Source organism: Hoplias malabaricus, chromosome 12, assembly GCF_029633855.1.
Source record: "Hoplias malabaricus isolate fHopMal1 chromosome 12, fHopMal1.hap1, whole genome shotgun sequence".
In the NCBI taxonomy this organism is placed as follows: domain Eukaryota; kingdom Metazoa; phylum Chordata; class Actinopteri; order Characiformes; family Erythrinidae; genus Hoplias; species Hoplias malabaricus.
The window spans coordinates 7,208,949-7,230,179 of record NC_089811.1 but is presented as its reverse complement, the minus strand read 5'-3'; the positions used below and the strand labels follow the sequence as shown (position 1 = coordinate 7,230,179).

At 45.7% G+C, this 21,231-nt stretch overlaps 2 protein-coding genes across 4 annotated transcripts; one reads left to right on the top strand and one right to left on the bottom strand.

Moving 5' to 3' along the window:
- The first annotated feature begins 163 nt into the window (after positions 1 to 163).
- On the top strand, positions 164 to 13,121 carry mospd2 (motile sperm domain containing 2). Of its 3 annotated transcripts, none has more exons than XM_066686602.1 (15): positions 164 to 491; positions 1,851 to 1,908; positions 3,711 to 3,866; positions 4,432 to 4,518; positions 4,851 to 5,005; positions 6,605 to 6,665; positions 7,598 to 7,636; positions 7,723 to 7,847; positions 8,058 to 8,231; positions 10,748 to 10,863; positions 11,370 to 11,463; positions 11,630 to 11,726; positions 11,847 to 11,976; positions 12,120 to 12,222; positions 12,433 to 13,120. In XM_066686602.1, exons 1-15 carry the CDS (start codon positions 390 to 392, stop codon positions 12,571 to 12,573), a joined length of 1,638 nt encoding a protein of 545 aa, XP_066542699.1. In that variant the 5' UTR covers positions 164 to 389; the 3' UTR covers positions 12,574 to 13,120. The 3 variants fall into 3 exon arrangements, with proteins under 3 accessions (XP_066542699.1, XP_066542701.1, XP_066542700.1); XM_066686604.1 differs by having other exon boundaries at positions 443 to 465; XM_066686603.1 differs by lacking the exon at positions 164 to 491 and adding an exon at positions 1,272 to 1,756 and having other exon boundaries at positions 12,433 to 13,121.
- Positions 13,122 to 14,979: 1,858 nt separating this feature from the next.
- LOC136664056 (ankyrin repeat and SOCS box protein 9-like) lies at positions 14,980 to 18,908 on the bottom strand. The gene is made up of 4 exons (XM_066641088.1): positions 18,754 to 18,908; positions 18,443 to 18,522; positions 18,036 to 18,143; positions 14,980 to 16,274 (listed from the first exon to the last, which is right to left on the bottom strand). Exons 1-4 carry the CDS (start codon positions 18,803 to 18,805, stop codon positions 16,164 to 16,166), a joined length of 351 nt encoding a protein of 116 aa, XP_066497185.1. The 5' UTR covers positions 18,806 to 18,908; the 3' UTR covers positions 14,980 to 16,163.
- Positions 18,909 to 21,231: the final 2,323 nt, after the last annotated feature.

The following is a 21,231-nucleotide window of genomic DNA, read 5'->3' as shown; positions in this document are numbered from 1 at the left end:
GAATTCTGAACGAAACTCCGCGTATATAGTGTCACAGAGGAATATTTTATATATCGTCCTCATGTCTCATTTAGTTCTATACCTGAAGAAGGCTCGAAGTCCCTTTTCTTCAAAAGAAGCGCGCCACAACAAAACCCGCCAAACCGAAGAGTCACGCGAGGCGATACGTCACAGTCCCCTTTGAGCCAAAATGGCGAAGTCTTAACACTTTATTGTGGGGTTCCGTTTGCAGCGTAAAAAACAATTTGATTAATATGAAACCTAGGCATCAGGTTTTTTTTTTAAAATAAAGGAAAGCCACAAGCGTAGCGTATTCCACGAAGTGATGTTCTCCCATTTTAAAGCGTAGAAAATAATCTTTGTTATGATTTGGCGTTCCCAGAGCCAACATGGCGCTCACCAAGTTGCTGTTTGCAATTTTTCCAGCTGCTTTCTGGAACTTGGAGCCCAGATGGAGCCCAGCAGGTAGCAGTTTCAAAGAAGCGAGAAAGGTATTCTATTTTTAATTAACAACGCATAGCGATAAAATGAGGATATTTTAAAAATAAAAATCTTAAAACAGGTTATTATATTATTTTCAAACAAACTGAATAGTATATTAAATGTTATGAATTATTAAAATGCGTCCTGCATAATTAAATGTGAACAAAATCAGTGTATAATATTGGGCTTCTAATTCTGAAATGCCTATTACTCCGTTTCTAACTACATACTGTATTCTTTTCGGGAAAAAAAAATCTATTTTAAATTGTCTGCAATAAACAGTCTTTTTTTATTTTCATGACTATGGATATTATTTAATAAATAAGATATTTATTCTGAACCTACTAAATTTTGTATATTTCTAGTATGAACGGAAACAATTTCCATAAAATAGCGATAGCAAAGCCATGAAATATTTAGGAATATGTTAATGAAAAATACTGTAGATAAGAACTGGATCCAAACTTTTAGCAAATTTTTAGTTGCAAACCCCAACTAGAATTCAACGTACTGCTTAAAATAGCTACAAATTCAAGTCACATTTTTAACGTTATGTCGACGTTATATTCACAAGTCTCGTATATATTTTTAATGTTGAAAATGTGTTGTTTGGGTTGTGTGACGTCACGACCAGGATGCAAAAAAAAACCGTTGTGTGAACACTTAGTGTGCTACAGTTTCCTTTGTTTCTCTCTGGTTTCTGGAAACTAGAGTCAAAATGGCGTCCACGGGGCTGTACTTTTACTGGTTAGCGGGAGAGGGCTTATGATGTTTTAAATTAAACCAGAGTAAAACCAAGTGTTGGGCAACGTATTAAACTGTTATTATACCACAATAAATAAAACGGAAAAAACAATGTGGAATTGGGGGATCCGAGAGAAGTCACCGAGTCATGTGTGGATTGATTGTTTTTATAAAACAGTGGTTTTGTTCTTTTAGAGTTATAATTATTCCGGTGAGTGTTAGTGCACCGGTGTCCTGGGAAGGTGCTGAAATATCGCTGCCATTAAAATTCGTCTCCAATGCGACTTAGTTACAAACACCTTAAGTTCAGAGCCCTGCTTTCGTTGACAGTTGACAGCGAGGCACTGAGTGTTTAGACACAGAGAGTGTGTGTGTGTGCGAGCCGGAGAGGGAGGGAGCTGAGTATCTCACAGAAGATGTGTGTTGGAGCCAGAATGGCGTCCATTTGCTGTCAGTGTCAGCGGGGAAACAGGGGCTCAGTCAGTGCAGCTCTAACATGGCGGACAGTGTGCAGTCTGAATCAGAGCAGGTCTTTTCTCTTTATTTTATTCAAATTCTTCATAGTTTCTTCCTTTGTAACCACACAAACAGTTCAGAAAGCGTGTAACCCTCTCTCCCAACAGGATGTCGAGAGCAAAATCCAAGAAACAAGACAGAGATTTAAGGAGGAATACGTTCAAGGTAACTTTCTACTTAGAACATCAACCAAAGCATCGTCATTAGGAAATAGTATTAAAAATAATATCCGCGATTTGGAGTCCGTGTTGCTGTATTGGACGCTGTTATTCTGGTCAAGTACAAAGCATATGATTCTAAATTAGTTTTATTTCAGTGGGGAGGAAGTTCATGTTCAAATTTAGTTCACAAATACACAAACATTATTAGAAAGGAATATTAGCCAACGTCAAATTATTAACGTCTGTATTGCTTTGATACTTTAATACTGTCATATGTTTATGAGCAAGTACCAAGAAAGTTATTTAGAGTGAGCTTTAGTGAAGTTTTTCTCAGAATTTTGATTAGTTTGTTAAACAATCCTGAACACTTTAGTTTACAGTAGTTTCCTACTGTGTTAAGCTCAGAGAAGTTAAGCAATGTACAAATAAAACTGTAAATAAAGGCAAGTGTCTTACACTCTCACTGTATCTCAGCTTTAAAATATCAAATTAGTTTTGGTTGTGTGCTGAGTCTAACTGGATTTCATTTAAATGTGGAGTGGTCGATATATGGACTTCGGTAAAAGTCTAGTGTTCGGTGATGTATTGATCAGGTTTGTGTGGTCACTCTGGGCTGGAGGGATTGGGGTGGTCACTTGTGGCTGGAGGGATTGGGGTGGTCACTCTGGGCTGGAGGGATTGGGGTGGTCACTCTGGGCTGGAGGGATTGGGCCGGTCACTTGGGGCTGGAGGGATTGGGGTGGTGGGGTGGTCACTCGGGGCTGGAGAAATCCCCCGATTGTTTGTGTGGTCACTCGGGGCTGAAGTGATGAAAGAAGACTTTGCACCATGAGTTGATCAATAAAGAGTTGAAAGGTCACTGCTGTGGTCTATAAAGTAGAGCATGAATTCAAGGGGGAAACTCCACCTATTTTCTAAAATTACCCATGATTCATTTGTAAACAGTGTAAACAGTGACTCTGGCCAGAGGGCATCTGAACTCCTCAGTTTCACTGCTGACATCTTCAGATAATTTCAGTTCTTAATTAAAGGCTTCTGTAAATAAAACTAAAATTATCTGAAGATGGTAAAATATTTAAAAAATTATTAGCTGATAAGTTTTTTTAGTGTGTAATAAGCTGTGTTAATAGAGTAAGTAATAAACGGTGTTAGTAGCATATGATGTGAGGCAGGTGGTCTGCGGATTGTGGGTTTCTTTTTGAAGCTGAGCTCAGGGTCTGCACTGAGAGGATATTTTGGGTGTGTTTTCCTGTGGCTAGACCCTCTTCCCCTTTAGAGTGGGATTTGTCTGAAGGCACAGAAGTAAGCCCCCGACTCAACCCTCCCCACCTTTGCTAAAGATAAGCTGTAAAACTTAAACTTACTTAGCTTAAGAGCGGCTTTCCTGGAGCAGTCTGTAGACTGTAGTCTCAGTGAAGGCTGAAACGTCTGAGTGACAGATTAGTTTGGTTAAAAATGCTATAAACTTCTTCAAAGTTCATATTTTCGGTGTCAATTTATTCTGGCGTCTGGATTGAAGCGTGACCTCAACCCTCAGTGCACCTTTGTTTTACCCAGACATGAAAAACTCTGTTTTCCTTTTGCTCAGGTCACAGTTCTGTTGAACGGTTAAATGATATTTAAAGTTTAGTGAGAGTTATTAGTTTGGCTCAGGGTCGTATGAAATGTTTAATGAGATTTTTCGGATTATTGTTGTTTTATGCCCGAGTTTATCTTTATCTACTCTCTCAGCACTGGGGGTGGGATCAAATGCTCATTTTCATGTTGTTGTGTCATTGTTATTTGTTAACAGTGAGTTTATTTCAGACAGTGTGGATAAGTATGACTCGCGGGACGTGGAGCGGCTGCTGAAGGACGATGCTCTGGTGGACGGGTATCTGACCTGGAGACAGTTCGTCGTGGACGATGCGTTGAAAATGATCGATGAGAGTTTTCAGTGGCGGAAAGAGTTCAACGTGAATGGTAGGGTTTCCTTCAGTCGCATCTTAATGTCAAAGTGATTTCTTTGTTATTATTTTTTTTAGGAAGGATGGCTTGTTTCTCCATTAAAGTGAAAGTTAAATTAATGCAGTGAAAATAAAATCCTTCCCTATTAACCCTTTTACTGCAGGTCATCATCCAGAACGGTTGCACCACGCCTGCAGGCCCTGATGTAGTTGTTGTTTCTGTAAACAATGCGGTGGGGGGTAGTTCTGATGTTGTTCGGGATTCTGAGCAATGTCTGACAGTAGAGTGTTATTAATGAGTTCTGGAAAGTTGGTTATAACGCAACTGCAGCTGTGAAAATCATCTTTTCGGACTCAGAGGAACTGCGTCGGCGCCATTGTCCGAGTTTAATTTGGTTCCTTTTGGAACAGCTCCGTCCGGAGGGACCTCATTAAACTCCTGGACGTCAGGTGGAGGTTTTTATGAACAGAACTGAATTTCACAGCTTTGTTTAACCTGCTGAGGAACACCAGTCCTCCACCACGTGCTCAGGGGCATTAAGGCCGATGTTACTCTGTGTGTGTGTGTGTGTTGTTCTCAGACCTGACAGAGAGCAGTGTTCCGAGGTGGATGTTTGAAACGGGAGCGGTGTATCTTCATGGTTACGATAAAGAAGGAAACAAACTCTGTAAGTGTATTTTCTTTAATAGAGTCCCGTAGAGGCTCTTTTATGGAAGTCTTATTTAGATTTTTTTGCATAGGGGCGGGGGCTTAATTTGTGGACACACCCACTTGGCTGTAGCAGACGTTTAATTCTGGGGTGTGGTTTATTTACATTTTTTTGTGAAAAACTGGTTTTAATATTTGAGTGTGAACCAGCGCCTCTCAGTGGACGCATCTCGCCTCTGTTCTAATCACACGTTACGCTTTTAGTGCAATTAAAAACATAAAGAAATAAAAAGCTGTTTGCTGTTGCTGATGTTTGTTTGTTGCATTCCTGTTTTGTTTTGTTTGTTTTAGTCTGGTTTAAAGTGAAGCTCCATGTGAAAGATGCCAAGACGGCTCTGGACAAGAAGCGGTATGTGGCCTTCTGGCTGGAGCGCTACGCCAAGCGCGAGCCTGGGATGCCCCTCACCGTCGTCTTTGACATGTCAGAGTCCGGACTCAGCAACATCGTAAGTGTCTGGCGCAAGGAATTCTGGGCCGTTGGAGCTGCTCTATGTTTCACAGGAGGTTTACGTGACGCCTGAAACCAGCCCACAGTGGTTTCCACTGCATTTTCTTGGTGTTCTGAAACAGCTGCTGCACTGACACCTAGTGGCCTGGATATGTTTCTGTATTTAACCGTGTTGTAAACATGGCCGCTCTTTATGTGTGGGACCCACATAAAGGGTTTGAATCTGTTCATTCACGACCAACAGAGCAGTTTGAGTTAGAAATAGTCAATAATCAATAGTGTGGCTTTTATGGGAAATGGGAATGCACCTTTTAAATGTTTATAGAGATTGTTTTAATGCTGTGTTTTTAGATATTTATTAGGAACAGATCCGTTATCCTCGTTATCTGTGTGAGGCTTAAACGAACGTCTCGGATTAAGGTGCACTCTTAATCTCAGGGGCGTTCCAGGTCTGTGGCGTAATCTGTGTTTAGTGTCTTGTCTCTCTGTGAGACGTCCGCGTCCCGACACTTGGGCTCTGCTTGTCTCTGCTCCTTTAAAGCTCTGCCTGAAGAACCCCCTGCAGAGAATCGTCATCAGTGAGGGTCTTTAATGCTGAGTTTTTACACCAGGTGGCAGTAAACACTGGCTCTGAGCGTGAAAATGATTTCTGCCGAGCAGGAGACGAGAGTCCGTTGGCTCTCAGGGACGGTCACATGTCCCCCGCGTCTGATTTGAGGGAGACGTCTGAGCCTGGGTCCAGTCCAACTCTCTCTGGGATGGAGCAGTGTTGAAGACTGGTCAAAGATGTGAGTCAGATCAGATTTCTGAACACGGGAGTGGGTGACGAATCAGACCCTCCTCTGGACTCCACACATCCTCCTACTGTTAATAAACACACACCCTTCAGTAGGGATGGGTTTAACCAGAGGGCGGAGGAGTAGCAGCTTTAAAGTTAACAGCTTCTACACAACCTTCCTGCAGCCGGAAAGTGGGTCAGTTCATGACTGGAGGCAAAAACACCTCAGTTTTCACTGACCACCACAAAATAATAAACATCCTTTCATCATTAAAACTCTCTCTCTAGGTCTGTGAGTGTGTGATAGTTTAGGATCTGTTTAAACCTGTCTCTGAAGTGTTCTCTGGTTGTTCTGAATTTGTGACAGTGAAGGAGGAAGTGCTCTCTCAGTGACCACACACTCTCCTCTCTGGGCCGCCAGGAGTGTTTATTCCTGCCCTTCTATACGGCCAGGCGGTGATCACTGAGCCCGTACTTGGTCAGGATCCGTCTCTGACGCTCACGCTCAGGAGATACGGTTCCAGTCTGTACTCTCTTTTTACCACACGGAGACTGGATTTGGTTCTCCTAGTGTTCTAGATAACTGATCTTACTCTTAATGATGATCTGGTTGGTGTTCAGTCGGGCAGATTGGGCAGCGTTAGAGACGGATCGGATAGTCTCAGGACCAGCCGACTGAGGGGACATTTCTCAGGGGGTTGCTCTTGGGTCTGTAGAGCTTTAAACTGCAGGGAATCTGTGGGACTTGAAATGAGGTGTGTCCAGAAATTTAGGGTGCTCTCTCACATCTCTCTAACATCTCTGTTCTCTCTCTCTCAGGACATGGACTTTGTGAAGTATATCATTAACTGTTTTAAAGTCTACTATCCAAAGTTTCTGTGTAAGTGTTTGTTTTTTGTTTTTTCATAAACAGGCACAAAGTGTTTATTTCCACAGTGTCCTCAGTGCCTCTGCTCTGTCTCCTGCTTAATGTAAACACATAGGTCAGACCCTCTTCCCTCAGAGACACCATTTACTCCCTGATTACCCCCTCCCCACAGAGACTTCCATAAGAGAAAACAACCCTAATAAACAGCTGGACAAAGTAATGAAGAGTGCAGTAGTAGACGAAGTAACGGAGAGTGAGGTTTAGTGTTTAACACGCCTGTGTTTCCCAGCAGCACTCACTCGGAGAGTTATGATTATACATCATTTCCCACCTGGAGCAGAGGCTGAACGGAGTGTTTTTATTGGTCAGTACATATGTGAAGAGCGATTTGAAAAGTAAAAACGGGGCTCTTCCTGGTGGCAGTGGACCACTGCAATGTTAACCCCACCCCCACCCCCCCCACCGAGTCCTGGCCCAGTTTAAACACTGCATCACCTCAAACAGATTAAAAGATCTGCTGCAGTGTTCTTTATGAAAGAGTCAGATACTAATGACCCGTCCGCTCCGAGCCTTTTGCTCTTTACACCATTCTCAGAGCCACAGCTCAGTCCTGTCCTCAAATGATCTGTTTCCCTTAAAGACAACCTTTAGAGAAAGAGAAACTCAGCCATGAAAAGGGCATTGTTTACGGAGCCACGTGAATAATCCAGGTGTGGCACCACAGATGTCTCCAACTACTACAGAACGTTAAAGAAATGTACATTAAAAGAAGGAAATAAACAAATGTGACTAAACAATGGAAACCATCACAGAAACGACAAAATAAAGTAATAGAAAGAAGCAGGTCCTGGGTCAGTGTTTTAGTGGTTTGATATGAACTGGGGATAAAGTGTAATTATGGGATGGATAAATGTTTCTAATGCTTTATTTCTGTTTATTTTTAGCTAAGATGGTGATAGTGGAGATGCCGTGGATTATGAATGGTAAGATTGTTTTACTGAATATATGTTATGCTTTTTATTAAATATTGTTTAAGCGTCCAGCCGTCTAAGTGTTTCTGCTCCTGCAGCCGCCTGGAAGATCGTGAAGACGTGGCTCGGTCCTGAGGCCATCAGCAAGCTGAAGTTTGCATCCAAGACCGAGGTTCAAACGTTCATCGGCCCTGAGTATCTCCCACCGCACATGGGGGGCACGGTAGGAGGACCCTCAGAAACACTGGCCTTTCCTTGCACCTCTTTAGTGTAAATTTTGATGGGTTCTATGACATAACCACATTTGGTTTCGTAAAGAACCGTGTGTTTTTTTTTTTTGTTTTTTTTTACACTTCCTGTAGTAGAACGGTGTGTACACATTCGGTGCAGACCCCGGTGAAGGACGAGTCTGATCACGGTGTTTGTTTTTCAGGACCAGTTTAAGTACAGCTACCCCCCGCTCCCGGACGATGATTTCCGGTCTCCGATCAGTGAAAACGGACCAATCGTGAGCGAGGACGAGAGCGAGGCCAGGGACACGGAGTCGGAGTGTAAGGAAAGTCTGGAGTCCAGCTTCAACACTGAGATGTCTCTCAGACCCAGAAAGGTACCACACTTTTCACAGAACAGAGCCTTTCTCATCCGAGAGCCTCACACACGCTTCCGGTTTAAGACCCTCCCACTTTCTGTGATTATAACATGCAGTGTGTGCACGCCGCTGTCGTGTCCCATAGTGCTCCTCGGCGACGCAATTTGGCGATGGGGGCGTGGCCTCTGTGTAAAACGAGCCAGAGCACCATCTCTGAGTGAACCCCACACACTGACCCCTGCTGGATGTCACTCTCAGTGCGGGAACGTGGCAATCTATTGAATAATATGAACGATATTTAATGTATTTATTGTGGAACACGTCTGAGTGGCTCTGAGTTTGGGCTCTGACTGTTGACCCAGTTTTGGATGAACTCTGGAGTCGGAGGTGGGGCACTAAGTTGCAGTAATTGCAGAAGATTAGAGTGTTTACAGCCTCCTGACCAGAGGAGAGGGCAGTGTGAGGAAAGTGCATCCTGGGAGATAAATGCTAACAGTGGCAGGAATATGAGACATCACTGGTTGTTTATGACTCTCCTAAAAGAATGATCAGTCCCTGTTCTGGAACTTTCTGTTTTATTTTCCAAATAAAATGTGAGAATCTTTTTTGTGATTCAACAAAAACACCATGTTTTTTCACGTCCATGTTTCATTCTAAAGGACTCTGCACAAAAAATCAGCACCAGCTCCACTTCTCTCTTTCTCCCTCTGTCTATCAGTGTGTGTGTGTTTCAGTGTGTGAAGCTTGCAGTTTTCTTATAAGGAACTACTCTGAGTGTGTGTGGGGTGACACACTGCTGGTCACATGTTTGTGAAGGTCATCAGACTGAAAAAGACGAAGCTGGGGAAATTCACAGAAGCCTAAAATAAAAGACAGTATACGCTGTTATTTTGCTGTCAGTGGATTTCCCACTTCTCTCTCTCCACACCCCCCCCCCTCCCTTGGGAGAACGACTGGGAAGAAGTCTTGAGAGATGAGATTCTCTCTGAACTGTAGGTTTGAGACTGTGTTGAATTTCTGACTAACAGACTTTCTCTTTGTTTTGAAACAAGGGCTGCTGAAAGACTGTCTCCAGCGTCTGTCCCAGGACGTCCCGTTACTCTCGGGTTTGGTTCTGATTCTCCATTTCAGGCGTTCGGTTGGCGAAGCTGTGACCTCAGGCTTTAGAGGATGATTTCTGGATCAGTGCTTTTTTATTTTTCTCTGATGAAGGTTTTTCTGAAGTGATTGTGTCCGGTTGATTTCACATGTTGTTGTTTTTATTTGAATGATTGCGATTACCTGAGAATTCCTGGTTCCTGTTGAAGCCCAGCTGCTTGTTTCAGGTTTTTCTATTTCACTAAGTGCCTTTGGGTCTGCAGAAAGGCAGAGGATTCGGGGGAGGTTTGAAGGATCTAGCCGCTCAGTCGGTGTCTGAGTCTAAAGTTTTACAGAAACACTCCGTTATCTTCAGCTTTAATGTTGAGATACAAAGAAGGGAAGGGTATTAACTCCATAACGTTCACTAAACCCATTTCATTTCAAGTCCTACTTTATTTCTGTTAAATCTAGCTTTAATTATAAGTTTGTTTGTTTTAATGTTGATTTTATTTGACACTAACCAAGTAACAGAAGATGAGTTTCCTGCGCTGCTGATTGTTTCAGAAGCACTTTTCTGATCGTTTTTCGAGGATGAACCTTGTGATTTACACTTTTTGTAGCAATGAAAGCTCTTGTTTGTTGATCCTCAGTGATTTCTGCTTTATTTAACCCTGGGGTTTGGCTGGAATCAAATGCCCAATAAAAATTCATTCCCATTTTTAACTCTAAACGTGGTCTTTTGTTTGTGTCAGTTTTTTTTTCTCGTAAATGAGCTCCATCCTGGTTTCACTGAGCTCCAAAGATTAAAATAAACCCAGCTCCAGGGTCGGCTTCTGCCGGAGAGCCACGTTCCCAAACAACTTCTCCGTCTCAGATCTTCACTCTGGGACGGTTTTATTGCACACAGCCTCCACGAGGCCCTGCCCACTGGCCCATTCATTCAGATGACCTTTGAACTTTTCCCTGTGCTCTGGGAGTGAAGCGTTTTTCTGAACGTCTTTCAGTTTCACTTCCTTAGCCGAGCCCAGAGGAACAGGGGCCTTTCACGGGGCTGTGGTTGAGCTCCGGAGCAGGGAAAGTCCCTGGTTTCAGTTCTCTGGCTAAAGGAGACAGGTTCTCCTTGCGTCAGGATTTCCCATCAGGCCATTTTCTTGACAGAGAAACGCTCCTGACCCTGACCCAGATAGCTTCAAACCCAGGCCGGCTGTGTCCTGCGGACAAGTCTGTGGCGCCCCCTGTTGGAACTCTGTGTTGACAGCTGTTCTGTGAAAGGAGCAGTGTCGTAGTTAGCATTAGCATGTTAGCTGTGGAGTGAAAGGCCTTGATGTCCCATTGTTTCCACTGTGACTTTTATTATGGAATCCAGATTTCCCTTCGTTTGATTTCCCACGTGTTTCCGTTTGTGGCCGGCTGTGTGCGTTGCGTCTGGAGAAATGACCCTCTCTGTGTTTCAGGTCAATTTTCTGGAGGACGGCATAAAGCTGGAGGATGTGGAGAAGGACCTCTCCATTCGGTTCAGAGGGGCCAGGAAACCCCAGACCACCTTTAAAGGCACTTTACTGCATGTGAGGTAAGGGGCTGTCGCCTTGGGGCCAGGGGCTTTGGTAATTAGCTTGGTTACTGTCCCAGGTTGCCCACCCTGTAAAGACATCAGAATCTGTTGGTAGTTTATAGAATGTAGGGGACAGTATGCAGTCTCCTTCCTGACTGCGAGTTGTACGTTGTCTACAGGGGGCGCTGCGTCTAACCCTACTCTTACCTGTACCCCCTGCTCCTAACCTGACCCCGTACCCCACTAATCCTAACACTACCCACACCACGCCCTATGCCCTGCTCCTAACCTGACCCCATACTAACACTACGCCCTACTCTTAACCCTATCCCCTTCTACCTACTACTCACCCTGTCCCCTATTTCTGTCCTACTCCCTACATAGAAAGCTGTGTTGTAGTGTCTTTAAAGGGCCCATATCTGCTTTTTCCCTGGTCTGTGAAACACTCTCCAAACTCCACAACAGTCCTGACTTTTTCATTTTTTATTTAACCCTAACAATCAGTTTTATTCTCTCTCTCTCAGTCCGGCTGAGGAGCTCAGTTTTGGGGCGAGAGACACTGAGAGAAAGTGTCTGATCATCCTCAACAATGTGACCAAGAACCAGGTGGCGTTTAAGGTGCGTGTTTTTGTGTTTTTTTTTTCCTTTATTATTAACATCATTTGCAAAGAGCAGTTGTCACGAGTCTCGTTTTCAGTCCATCTCTGTATTTTCTCTCGCTCTCTCTCTGCCCCCCACGACCTCATCCCTCTCTCCTGATTTAACCCTTTATGGCTGTGTGCAGGTTCGGACGACGGCTCCAGAGAAGTACCGAGTAAAACCCAGCAACAGCAGCGTGGAGCCAGGGGCCAGCGCTGACATCGTCGTCTCACTGCATGGAGGTCTGCCTCACACACTCTCTCTCTCTCTCTCTCTCTAACCACTGGACTGAAGCAGTGTAGCGTGTGGTTTATAGCGTGTATGTGTAAATCTTTATTGTATAATGTTTGTTATTTGTGCAGGGTTCCAGGCGTCCCCTCAGGACCGTTTCCTGATCATGGCGGCTGAAATGGACCTGAACGCTGGCGTCGGGAGCTCAGAACTTGCTCAGTTCTGGAAGGAGGTTCCCAAAAACAAAGTCATGGAGCACAGGTGAGAAGCAGAACAGTGTTATGTGAACGCTGTGTCTCTGGCGCCCTCCTGTGGAGACCCAGAGCAGCTGAAAACACCATTGGAAACATTTACATGCAGCTGTACCTCCTCCACCTTAAAAGTGTCTGATTTCTGTCCTCCAGGCTGCGGTGTGACGTAGTGGAGAGTGTGTTGTGTGTGAAGTCCAGTCTGAGCGACAGTGTGTCCAGTTCTCCATCTGGAGACTCTCAGGACCTGCACTCGGCTGTGAGTGGACACGTTTCTTGTGGTGGTCCGAGGGTGGTCCGGCTCAGCGTGTGGGCTCAGAACTCCTGTTGTTTCGCTGGAGGAGAAGCTGATAACTCACGGACGCTGATGTCCGGGGGGATGGGGAAGGGTCGGGGGGTGGTTAGTGTTGGGAGAGAAGATCAATTCTAACTCATTCCTCAAAATGTTTTCTCTGTTGTTCTTCTCCAGCTGATGCGTCTGATGGCCTGTAACTATCGTCTGGAGCAGAAACTGGACTCATGTCTTTGGTTCCAGAAGGTTCTCCTGGTTCTTGTATCGGTCCTAATGGCATTCAGCTTTTCCAAATTTTGCTCTCAATCGAACTCCTAAACTCCAGCGGAACCTGCTGCTTGTCAAACAGGAAGGAGCTCAGCCTCAAAAACTCTGGCCGGTCCACTGCTGAGGACGCTGCGTTGCCATAGAGATCTCCCCGGTAGCCGTTACCAAGCGGGGCGACATGCCGCCTGGCGTTCTGGGTAAAAGCCAGGCGTCGTCCTGCAGCCAGCCAAAGACAGTAGAGCGCTTCTGTGTGATTTATGAAGGAATGATATTAATACTGAAGTTTTATCTGTGATCAGGAACATAACGCTGTAATTAATAACTGATGGAGCTGAGGATTGTTTAGAACTGAGGGTCTCAGTCCTGGTCCTGGGGTGGGGGTGGGGGCTCTGCTGCGTTGCATTTTGTACCTCACCCCATCTCTCTCACACATATATATATATAAACTTCACCTTCTGAAGTGAGTGTTAATGAGCTCGATTTAGTGTCTGTTGTGCTGGCAGCAGAGGAATCCCTCTAAAATGTTTAGAACAGAGGTACATCAGAACCAGGACTGGACCCTCGACTCGCCACACACCTGTGTTTCTATAAGATTCTAATAAAATTATTTTTTATGATGGTTTTCTCCTCTCCGTGTTTTTAAAGGCTAAGCACCACTTAATGGACCTCCGTGAATATTTCACATTATTTTAGTTACTGACAGATATAAGTATGAATTAAAATGACAATTTTATTAAATTGACGGAAAAACCCGAGGAAATTCTTGAACGCAACCGTGACGTCACTGGTGGACAACAGCTGAACAACGCCGCGGTAAAACACCGTTATGACTGACTGTTATGACAGTATCTAGCTAAATAACCAACATTATTCATGACAATAGCCGAGCAATAAGCTAAACTCAAATGTAGAGGTACCGTTATTCTTGTAAATGTGATCGAAGTCGAACTCGAATTCATCCGACACTATAAACCTCCGTAATGCAGCTACGTAGCCGAGTATAATCTGAACCACCGAGTTTAGCGAGTCAAGCTAACGTTAACTAACACCAACTAAAACAGGCGAAGTGAGTGTCCTTACCCTGTTTACCTCCATGTTACAGAGGCTCTTGAACACCTTTCGTTGGTGTCCTTACATGCCCATATTGTTGGAAAAGCGCCAGTGAAATGAGCTACAGATAACGGAGTGAGCGGATGGTCCTTTCCAAAGTGTCCGTTTAAAGTGGACAAATTTAGTCCATTTTCTGGATATTTTGGGATCTTTGGGCCATTTGTTCACAGATGTCCCACTGTACATTGAATGATTGCAGCCAAAAACAACACACCTTTTCGTCATTTTACATTAAATTAAGTGCAGCTTCTAGAGTTGTTGTCCACCATCTACGTCACAGGCAAGACGCCTATTAGAGTTTCCCAACACCGTTGGGGGGGGGGGGAACCAACGGTCTTTTAAACCTTATTCCTTGAATTAGTAAGAAATAACATGTTTTCTGACTATCAATAAACACAAGTTAGGAACTCAAATTCCACTGTATTTATTTGTTTGACACTTTCATAGAGCTAGTGCTTAGCCTTTAAATGAGTTAAATTCTCTGTGGAGGGGTTTCCGATACAGTGGCCTGTGTCATTTCAGTCACTGCTTTGAAGGAAAATCCACCATGATCCTCTGGGTGAGCTGAAAACACAATGATGAGCAGATTCGGGTTCTACACAAAAGTCTGGACTCATCAGTGGACAGTGGAGGTGAATGGAAGCCCTTCACAGAAAGTGAAGACAATAAACGGTGGGGGACACTCAGCTGGTGTCTGACTGTAGTTTGGAGAAGAAGGTGGTGTTTAAACCCAGTCTTGGTGGAGAGGGAGTTGAGGGACACACTGAGTCGAGGTGTTTGTGGTCCTCCATCATCTCTCTGTAGATAATCGAGGCGCTGGTGGAAAGGGAATAAAATACTGTGTGTTGTAGAACAGTGAAAAATTAGATATTCCACCTTAAGAACGATGTTAGGGTTAAATGTGATGTCTCTACACTATAAATGTGTTCGGCAGGTTCAGGTTTTTCCAGAAGCAAAGCTGCTGTTGACAGAAGAACCCACAGGTCGAGGTTTGAGTTATGACGTCATGCACATGGCATCATCAAGGAGAGAATAATCAGAGCCCGTTTAAAGGGGAGCCTTCCGATTCCTCTCTGTCCCATTCCACACTCTCGCTAAAGTGCAGAGGTGTGTTATACTTTATGCAAATATCCGCGTAAACGTCTGTGCTGTTGCAGGCGTCACGCAGACGTTCACACAGAGCCCTGCCTGGGTTTTTAATGGAACATGACTGTACACTAGAGGGCAGTACTCACCTGAATGTGTTAGCACTGAAGGAGAAACTGTACCAACAACTGTTCTTAGAAATGTGTGCTGAATGTAAATGTAAATAAAAACAAAGTACAAATCATTTAAATTCAGGTAAATTTTGAGTTTACTTTATTTTTTTCTGTTACAGGTTTCAGCTCAGACTCTGTTACAGTGTTTGGGGACCGGGTTGAAATTTTTACCCGTAAAGGTCTGGACACTGGGCCATTGTTGTGAACCACTTCCCTACTCCCTAACCCTAGCCACTAACACTAAACTAAACCTGAGCATGTGCCCTAAACCTTAAAATAATGCAATTTATTAAGAGTTAATGTGTTAAAGATTTGTTTCTTAGATCAGCTTTTTACAGCATTTCTCTTTTAGCCCTTTTCCACCAAATAAACTCTGGCTCAGGTCAGGATCCTTAGAGACTTGGTTCTATCCAACAACCCACCACCCGCCACGTCACCTGCAGGGGGCGGTGCTGTGGGGCTGTGTCTGAATCGCCTCCAGAACCAGAGATAAAGGGATAGAGTCAGGACAGAGTCATGGTTTATCTAGAGTTTACAGCGCAGTCAGATTAGAGGGAGATATGACACACATGTGGAAATGATGCGGAGTTCTGTCTGTTACATTCTGAGTGTTTCACGCTGTGGGTTCCAGAGCCATCTGCTTAGCTCCAGAATAGTGGAGAAGAGTAAGAACCGATCAGAACAGTCACCTCACAGACAAGTGACTGTGGTTCTGGAGAAAGCAGATACGGATCATTTCCCCTTTTCAGAAGGAATACCTCCACAGACTCGTCTGGTTCTCTGGCCTTTACCCAGAACCCCATGGAGGACGATGTAACACTGTGTTGATGACCGATCCAGCTCCACTGCGCCATAATGCTCTGAGCTCTTTCTGGAGCTTCTTATCTCCACTCACCCACAGACGCCACCACGGTTCCTGCTGAGGAACCCACTGTTCTTTGGTCCCAGCTGGGAACTAACCTTTCTTGTTATGGAACCTGATTTTGTCGGTGGAAAATAAAAACTCAAAAAAAAAAAAAAAAACACAAACAGGAACAGAACTGGTTCTACTTTGGTGGGAAAGGGCTATGCGTCTTTCTCTCTGCTGCTGAATAAACTGCTGAATAAACTGAGAGAGCAGTGTGACAATCTGGAAGCGTGAATTTGAATCTTGGGAGTATGTTTGTGAGAGAGTTAGCTATTTCTGCAAGCGAGGAATTATCTAGTGGCGGTTCTCCTCACTTCTGTGTTAGTGTTATTTGTTGTGGTTCTTTTCACTGCAGTTCTCTTCTGTTAGCTCTGCGGCTGGGCTCCATGGTCAAGTAAGAGGTTAACACAGTTCACATGTTCTTGACTGCGGGACAGTAATAAAGGAGTACTGCCCCCCAGTGTGGAGGAGTTCACCTGCAGAAAATCATAGAAACATTAGCTTACAACATTACACCTGCCACATTCTCAGGGCAGGGTAGAGGGTAGAGACTCACGTCACAGCATAGAGACTCTCACCACAGCGTAGAGACTCACACCACAGCATAGAGACCCTCACCACAGCGTAGAGACCCTCACCACAGCGTAGAGACTCACACCACAGTGTAGATACCCTCACTGCAGCCTAGAGACCCTTGCCACAGTATAGAGACCCTCAACGCTGTGTAAAGACTCATACAACAGCCTAGAGACCCTTGCCGCAGTGTAGAGACCCTCACTACAGCTTAGAGACCATTGCCACAGTATAGAGACCCTCAACGCTGTGTAAAGACTCATACCACAACATAGAGACCCTCGCTGCAACATAGAGACCTTCACCGCAGTGTAGAGACCCTCACCGCAACATAGAGACCCTCACTGCAGTGTAGAGACCCTCACCGCAGTGTAGAGACTCTCGCCGCAACATGGAGGCTCTCAACGCAGTGTAGAGACCCTCGCTGCAACATAGAGACCCTCACCGCAGTGTATAGACTCTCACCACAGTGTACAGACGCTCACCGCAGTGTAGAGACCCTCGCCGCAACATAGAGACCCTCAACACAGTGTAGAGACCCTCGCTGCAACATAGAGACCCTCACCGCAGTGTATAGACTCTCACCACAGTGTACAGACGCTCACCGCAGTGTAGAGACCCTCGCCGCAGTGTAGAGACCCTCACAGCAGTGTAGAGAACCTTGCCTCAACAAAGAGACCCTCCCTGCAGTGTAGAGACCCTCACCGCAGTGTAGCGACCCTCGCTGCAACATAGAGACCCTCACCGCAGTGTAGAGACCCTCACCACAGTGTAGCGACCCTCACTGCATTGTAGAGACCCTTGCCACAACATAGAGACCCTCACTGCAGTGTAGCGACCCTCGCTGCAACATAGAGACCCTCGCCGCAGTGTAGAGACCCTCACCGCAGTGTAGAGACCCTCGCCGCAGTGTAGAGACCCTCGCCGCAGTGTAGAGACCCTCACCGCAGTGTAGAGACCCTCACTGCAGTGTAGAGACCCTCGCCGCAGTGTAGAGACCCTCGCCGCAGTGTAGAGACCCTCGCCGCAGTGTAGAGACCCTCACCGCAGTGTAGAGACCCTCACTGCAGTGTAGAGACCCTCACCGCAGTGTAGCGACCCTCGCCGCAACATAGAGACCCTCACTGCTGTGTAGAGACCCTCACTGCTGTGTAGAGACCCTCACCGCAGTGTAGCGACCCTCGCCGCAACATAGAGACCCTCACTGCATTGTAGAGACCCTCGCCGCAACATAGAGACCCTCACCACAGTGTAGCGACCCTCACTGCATTGTAGAGACCTTCACCGCGGTGTAGAGACCCTTGCGGCATCATAGAGACACTCACTGCGGTGTAGAGACCCTTGCCGCATCATAGAGACCCTCACTGCAGTGTAGAGACCCTTGCCACATCATAGAGACCCTTGCCGCATCATAGAGACCCTTGCCGCATCATAGAGACCCTTGCTGCAGTGTAGAGACCCTCGCCGCAACATAGATACCCTCACCGCAGTGTAGAGACCCTGGCTGCAACATAGATACCCTCACCGCAGTGTAGAGACCCTCACCGCAGCATAGACACAAACAATGCCACAGAGACTCATGCGGAGGCATAGAGACTCTCTCTGCAATGTATAGATGTAGTCTGCAAGCGCTAGGTTTGTCCTCCAGGGGGACCCATACTCACATTGGCTCCGTGTTCAATCAGCAGCCGGGCACAGGCAGCGTGTCCGTGTTGGCAGGCGGCGTGGAGAGGGGTCACTCCATCCAGAGTGCTCAGATTCGCACTAACACCCTGAGCACAGAAATACAGACAGTGTCCGAAAAACACATCACCATGCCCAATGCCAAGAGTCCCCCAGACAGGTGTAACCCACTAGTTTATATATAACAGGTTTAACACCCTGCGCTACAGAGCAGAGGAACACTGGAGCGGTGTTTTGGTGAAGCTTTAACGTTCAGGTCAGAGGACAGTGTCCACGGCTGATGGCCGTTAAACTTTATCCAGCAGAGAATCTTTAACTCTAAAGAAAGTGGCGAATGAAAAAGAGGCTTTAGAACAGAAGTTAAATAAGTTTTTAATTAACCCCTTACCTGCTGGAGGATGCTGCGCAGGGCCAGGAGTCGTCCGTTGAACGCAGCGTCGTGAATCGGGGCCCAGTCGGCCTCCTCACCTTTCAACACAACAACAGCAGGGTTCAGAGAGAAGATCAAACAGCAGCAGGTCTGACCCTCTGAGCAGACCCTCAACTACAACGGACCCCTAGAAACCGGCCTCAGGGACAGCGCTGCTTGAGGCTCATGGGTAAGCATGTGGGTTTAATGTTTTGGCTCCTCTTTGTGTAGTTATTGTTAAATCTGAGGAACGCAGTCTGTAAACAAACTTTAAACTGACAACCTCTCACCGGTCATTAGAGAATTGGAGAAGAACACAACACTCTGTCCATCCGCCGCCATCTCTCTGTTTCTCTCTCTCGATCACTCACTTTTGATCCCACACTCTCTCTCTCTCTCTTTCAGTCTCTCTCTCTTTGTCTTTGGCTCTCTCTCTCTCCGTCTCTCTGCCTTCTTGTTGTCTTTCTTCCTCTTCCTTTATTTCGTACACTCTCTTTGGCTGAGATATTTTTTGTCCCGCCTATCTCTCTCTCTCTCTTTCTCTCTCTCTCTCTCTCTCTCTCTCTCTCCCTCTCTCTCTCTCTCTCTCACACACACACACACACACACTAGTCAGACAGGTTCAGGATGTGACCTGTAGGAAGCAAAACAATGCCCCGATATTTAACTCAGTTCCTTTCTGTGAGGCTCTGGAGCTGAACACTAAAGTCTAAAGTTGCTGTGCCCAATGCCTGTAGTCAACCAGAGGGGTACAGACCCCCAGCACTGGGCTGTGGAGCAGTGGAACTGTGTTCTCTGGTGTGAAGGAACTTCATCCACTTCCTCTGGAATGCCATCAGATCCTCACAGCCATTTCCCTACATTTAGTGCATTGTTTTCCCTGGAAGGGAACGAACTCCTCCTGTTTACACATAAAGACTGCACATCGAGGTCAAGGCCTTTGACATGGTTTTGTGGCCGGTGTTAAGCCCAAACCCAGACTACCAGGAATGCTAATTCAGTCTAAAATAATCCAGGCTTAAACCATGTGTGAAATACCCAGGAACTCGTCCAGGTGTGTCAGCCCTGCTAATCTTCCGTCACGTTCCGGCATGTTCTTCACTGACTGCTCCGACTGAACACAGTCAGTGCTGAAGGGTCTGGTGTGTAACAAGAGCAGCAGTGTTTCACACACACGTTATTCATGACCTGGTCTAATGTTAGAACCTGTTCAAAACTCACATGTCAACATATGGGGACATTAGAAAAAAGTGGGGACATCAGAGGAAAGTTAATGGGGCTGTAGAAGAGCATTAACTGTTAAAAAAAACACTGGAGGAGAGTAGGGGAGCGTTAAGGGAGCGATAGAGGAGTGTTAAGAGAATGTGGGAAGAGTGTTAGAGGAGTGTTAGAGGAGCGTTAGGAGAATGTGGGAAGAGTGTTAGAGAAGTGTTAGAGGAGTGTTAAGAGAATGTGGGAAGAGTGTTAGAGGAGTGTTAAGAGAATGTGGGAAGAGTGTTAGAGGAGTGTTAAGAGAATGTGGGAAGAGTGTTAGAGGAGTGTTAGAGGAGCGTTAGGAGAATGTGGGAAGAGTGTTAGGGGAGTGTTAGAGGAGCGTTAGGAGAATGTGGGAAGAGTATTAGGGGAGTCTTAGAGGAGTGTCATGAGAATGTGGGAAGAGTGTTAGGGGAGTGTTAAGGGAGCGTTAGGAGAATGTGGGAAGAGTGTTAGAGGAGTGTTAGAGGAGTGTTAAGAGAATGTGGGAAGAGTGTTAGAGGAGTGTTAGAGGAGCGTTAGGAGAATGTGGGAAGAGTGTTAGGGGAGTGTTAGAGGAGCGTTAGGAGAATGTGGGAAGAGTGTTAGGGGAGTGTTAAGGGAGCATTAGGAGAATGTGGGAAGAGTGTTAGAGGAGTGTTAGAGGAGTGTTAAGAGAATGTGGGAAGAGTGTTAGAGGAGTGTTAGAGGAGCGTTAGGAGAATGTGGGAAGAGTGTTAGGGGAGTGTTAGAGGAGCGTTAGGAGAATGTGGGAAGAGTATTAGGGGAGTCTTAGAGGAGCGTTATGAGAATGTGGGAAGAGTGTTAGGGGAGTGTTAAGGGAGCGTTAGGAGAATGTGGGAAGAGTGTTAGAGGAGTGTTAGAGGAGTGTTAGGAGAATGTGGGAAGAGTGTTAGAGGAGTGTTAGAGGAGTGTTAGGAGAATGTGGGAAGAGTGTTAGGGGAGTGTTAGAGGAGTGTTAGGAGAATATGGGAAGAGTGTTAGGGGAGTGTTAGAGGAGTGTTAGGAGAATGTGGGAAGAGTATTAGGGGAGTGTTAAGGGAGCGTTAGAGGAGTGTTAGGAGAATGTGGGAAGAGTGTTAGGGGAGTCTTAGAGGAGCGTTATGAGAATGTGGGAAGAGTGTTAGGGGAGTGTTAAGGGAGTGTTAGAGGAGTGTTAGGAGAATGTGGGAAGAGTGTTAGGGGAGTCTTAGAGGAGCATTAGGAGAATGTGGGAAGAGTGTTAGGGGAGTCTTAGAGGAGCGTTAGGAGAATGTGGGAAGAGTGTTAGGGGAGTGTTAAGGGAGCGTTAGAGGAGTGTTAGGAGAATGTGGGAAGAGTGTTAGGGGAGTCTTAGAGGAGCATTAGGAGAATGTGGGAAGAGTGTTAGGGGAGTCTTAGAGGAGCGTTAGGAGAATGTGGGAAGAGTGTTAGGGGAGTCTTAGAGGAGCGTTAGGAGAATGTGGGAAGAGTGTTAGGGGAGTCTTAGAGGAGTGTTAGGAGAATGTGGGAAGAGTGTTAGGGGAGTCTTAGAG

What these genes read in the sequence shown, in the direction of transcription:
- LOC136664056 (XM_066641088.1), bottom strand. Translation starts at nt 18,805, where the DNA reads ATGGCGGCGGATGGACAGAGTGTTGTGTTCTTCTCCAATTCTCTAATG. An exon ending in TGCGCAGCATCCTCCAGCAG is followed by an intron (nt 18,144 to 18,442) that starts GTAAGGGGTTAA and finishes TTCTGTGCTCAG; the next exon opens with GGTGTTAGTGCGAATCTGAG. An exon ending in TGATTGAACACGGAGCCAAT is followed by an intron (nt 16,275 to 18,035) that starts GTGAGTATGGGT and finishes GATTTTCTGCAG; the next exon opens with GTGAACTCCTCCACACTGGG.
- mospd2 (XM_066686602.1), top strand. Translation starts at nt 390, where the DNA reads ATGGCGCTCACCAAGTTGCTGTTTGCAATTTTTCCAGCTGCTTTCTGG. An exon ending in GTTTCAAAGAAGCGAGAAAG is followed by an intron (nt 492 to 1,850) that starts GTATTCTATTTT and finishes CTCTCCCAACAG; the next exon opens with GATGTCGAGAGCAAAATCCA. An exon ending in TGTCTCTCAGACCCAGAAAG is followed by an intron (nt 8,232 to 10,747) that starts GTACCACACTTT and finishes TCTGTGTTTCAG; the next exon opens with GTCAATTTTCTGGAGGACGG.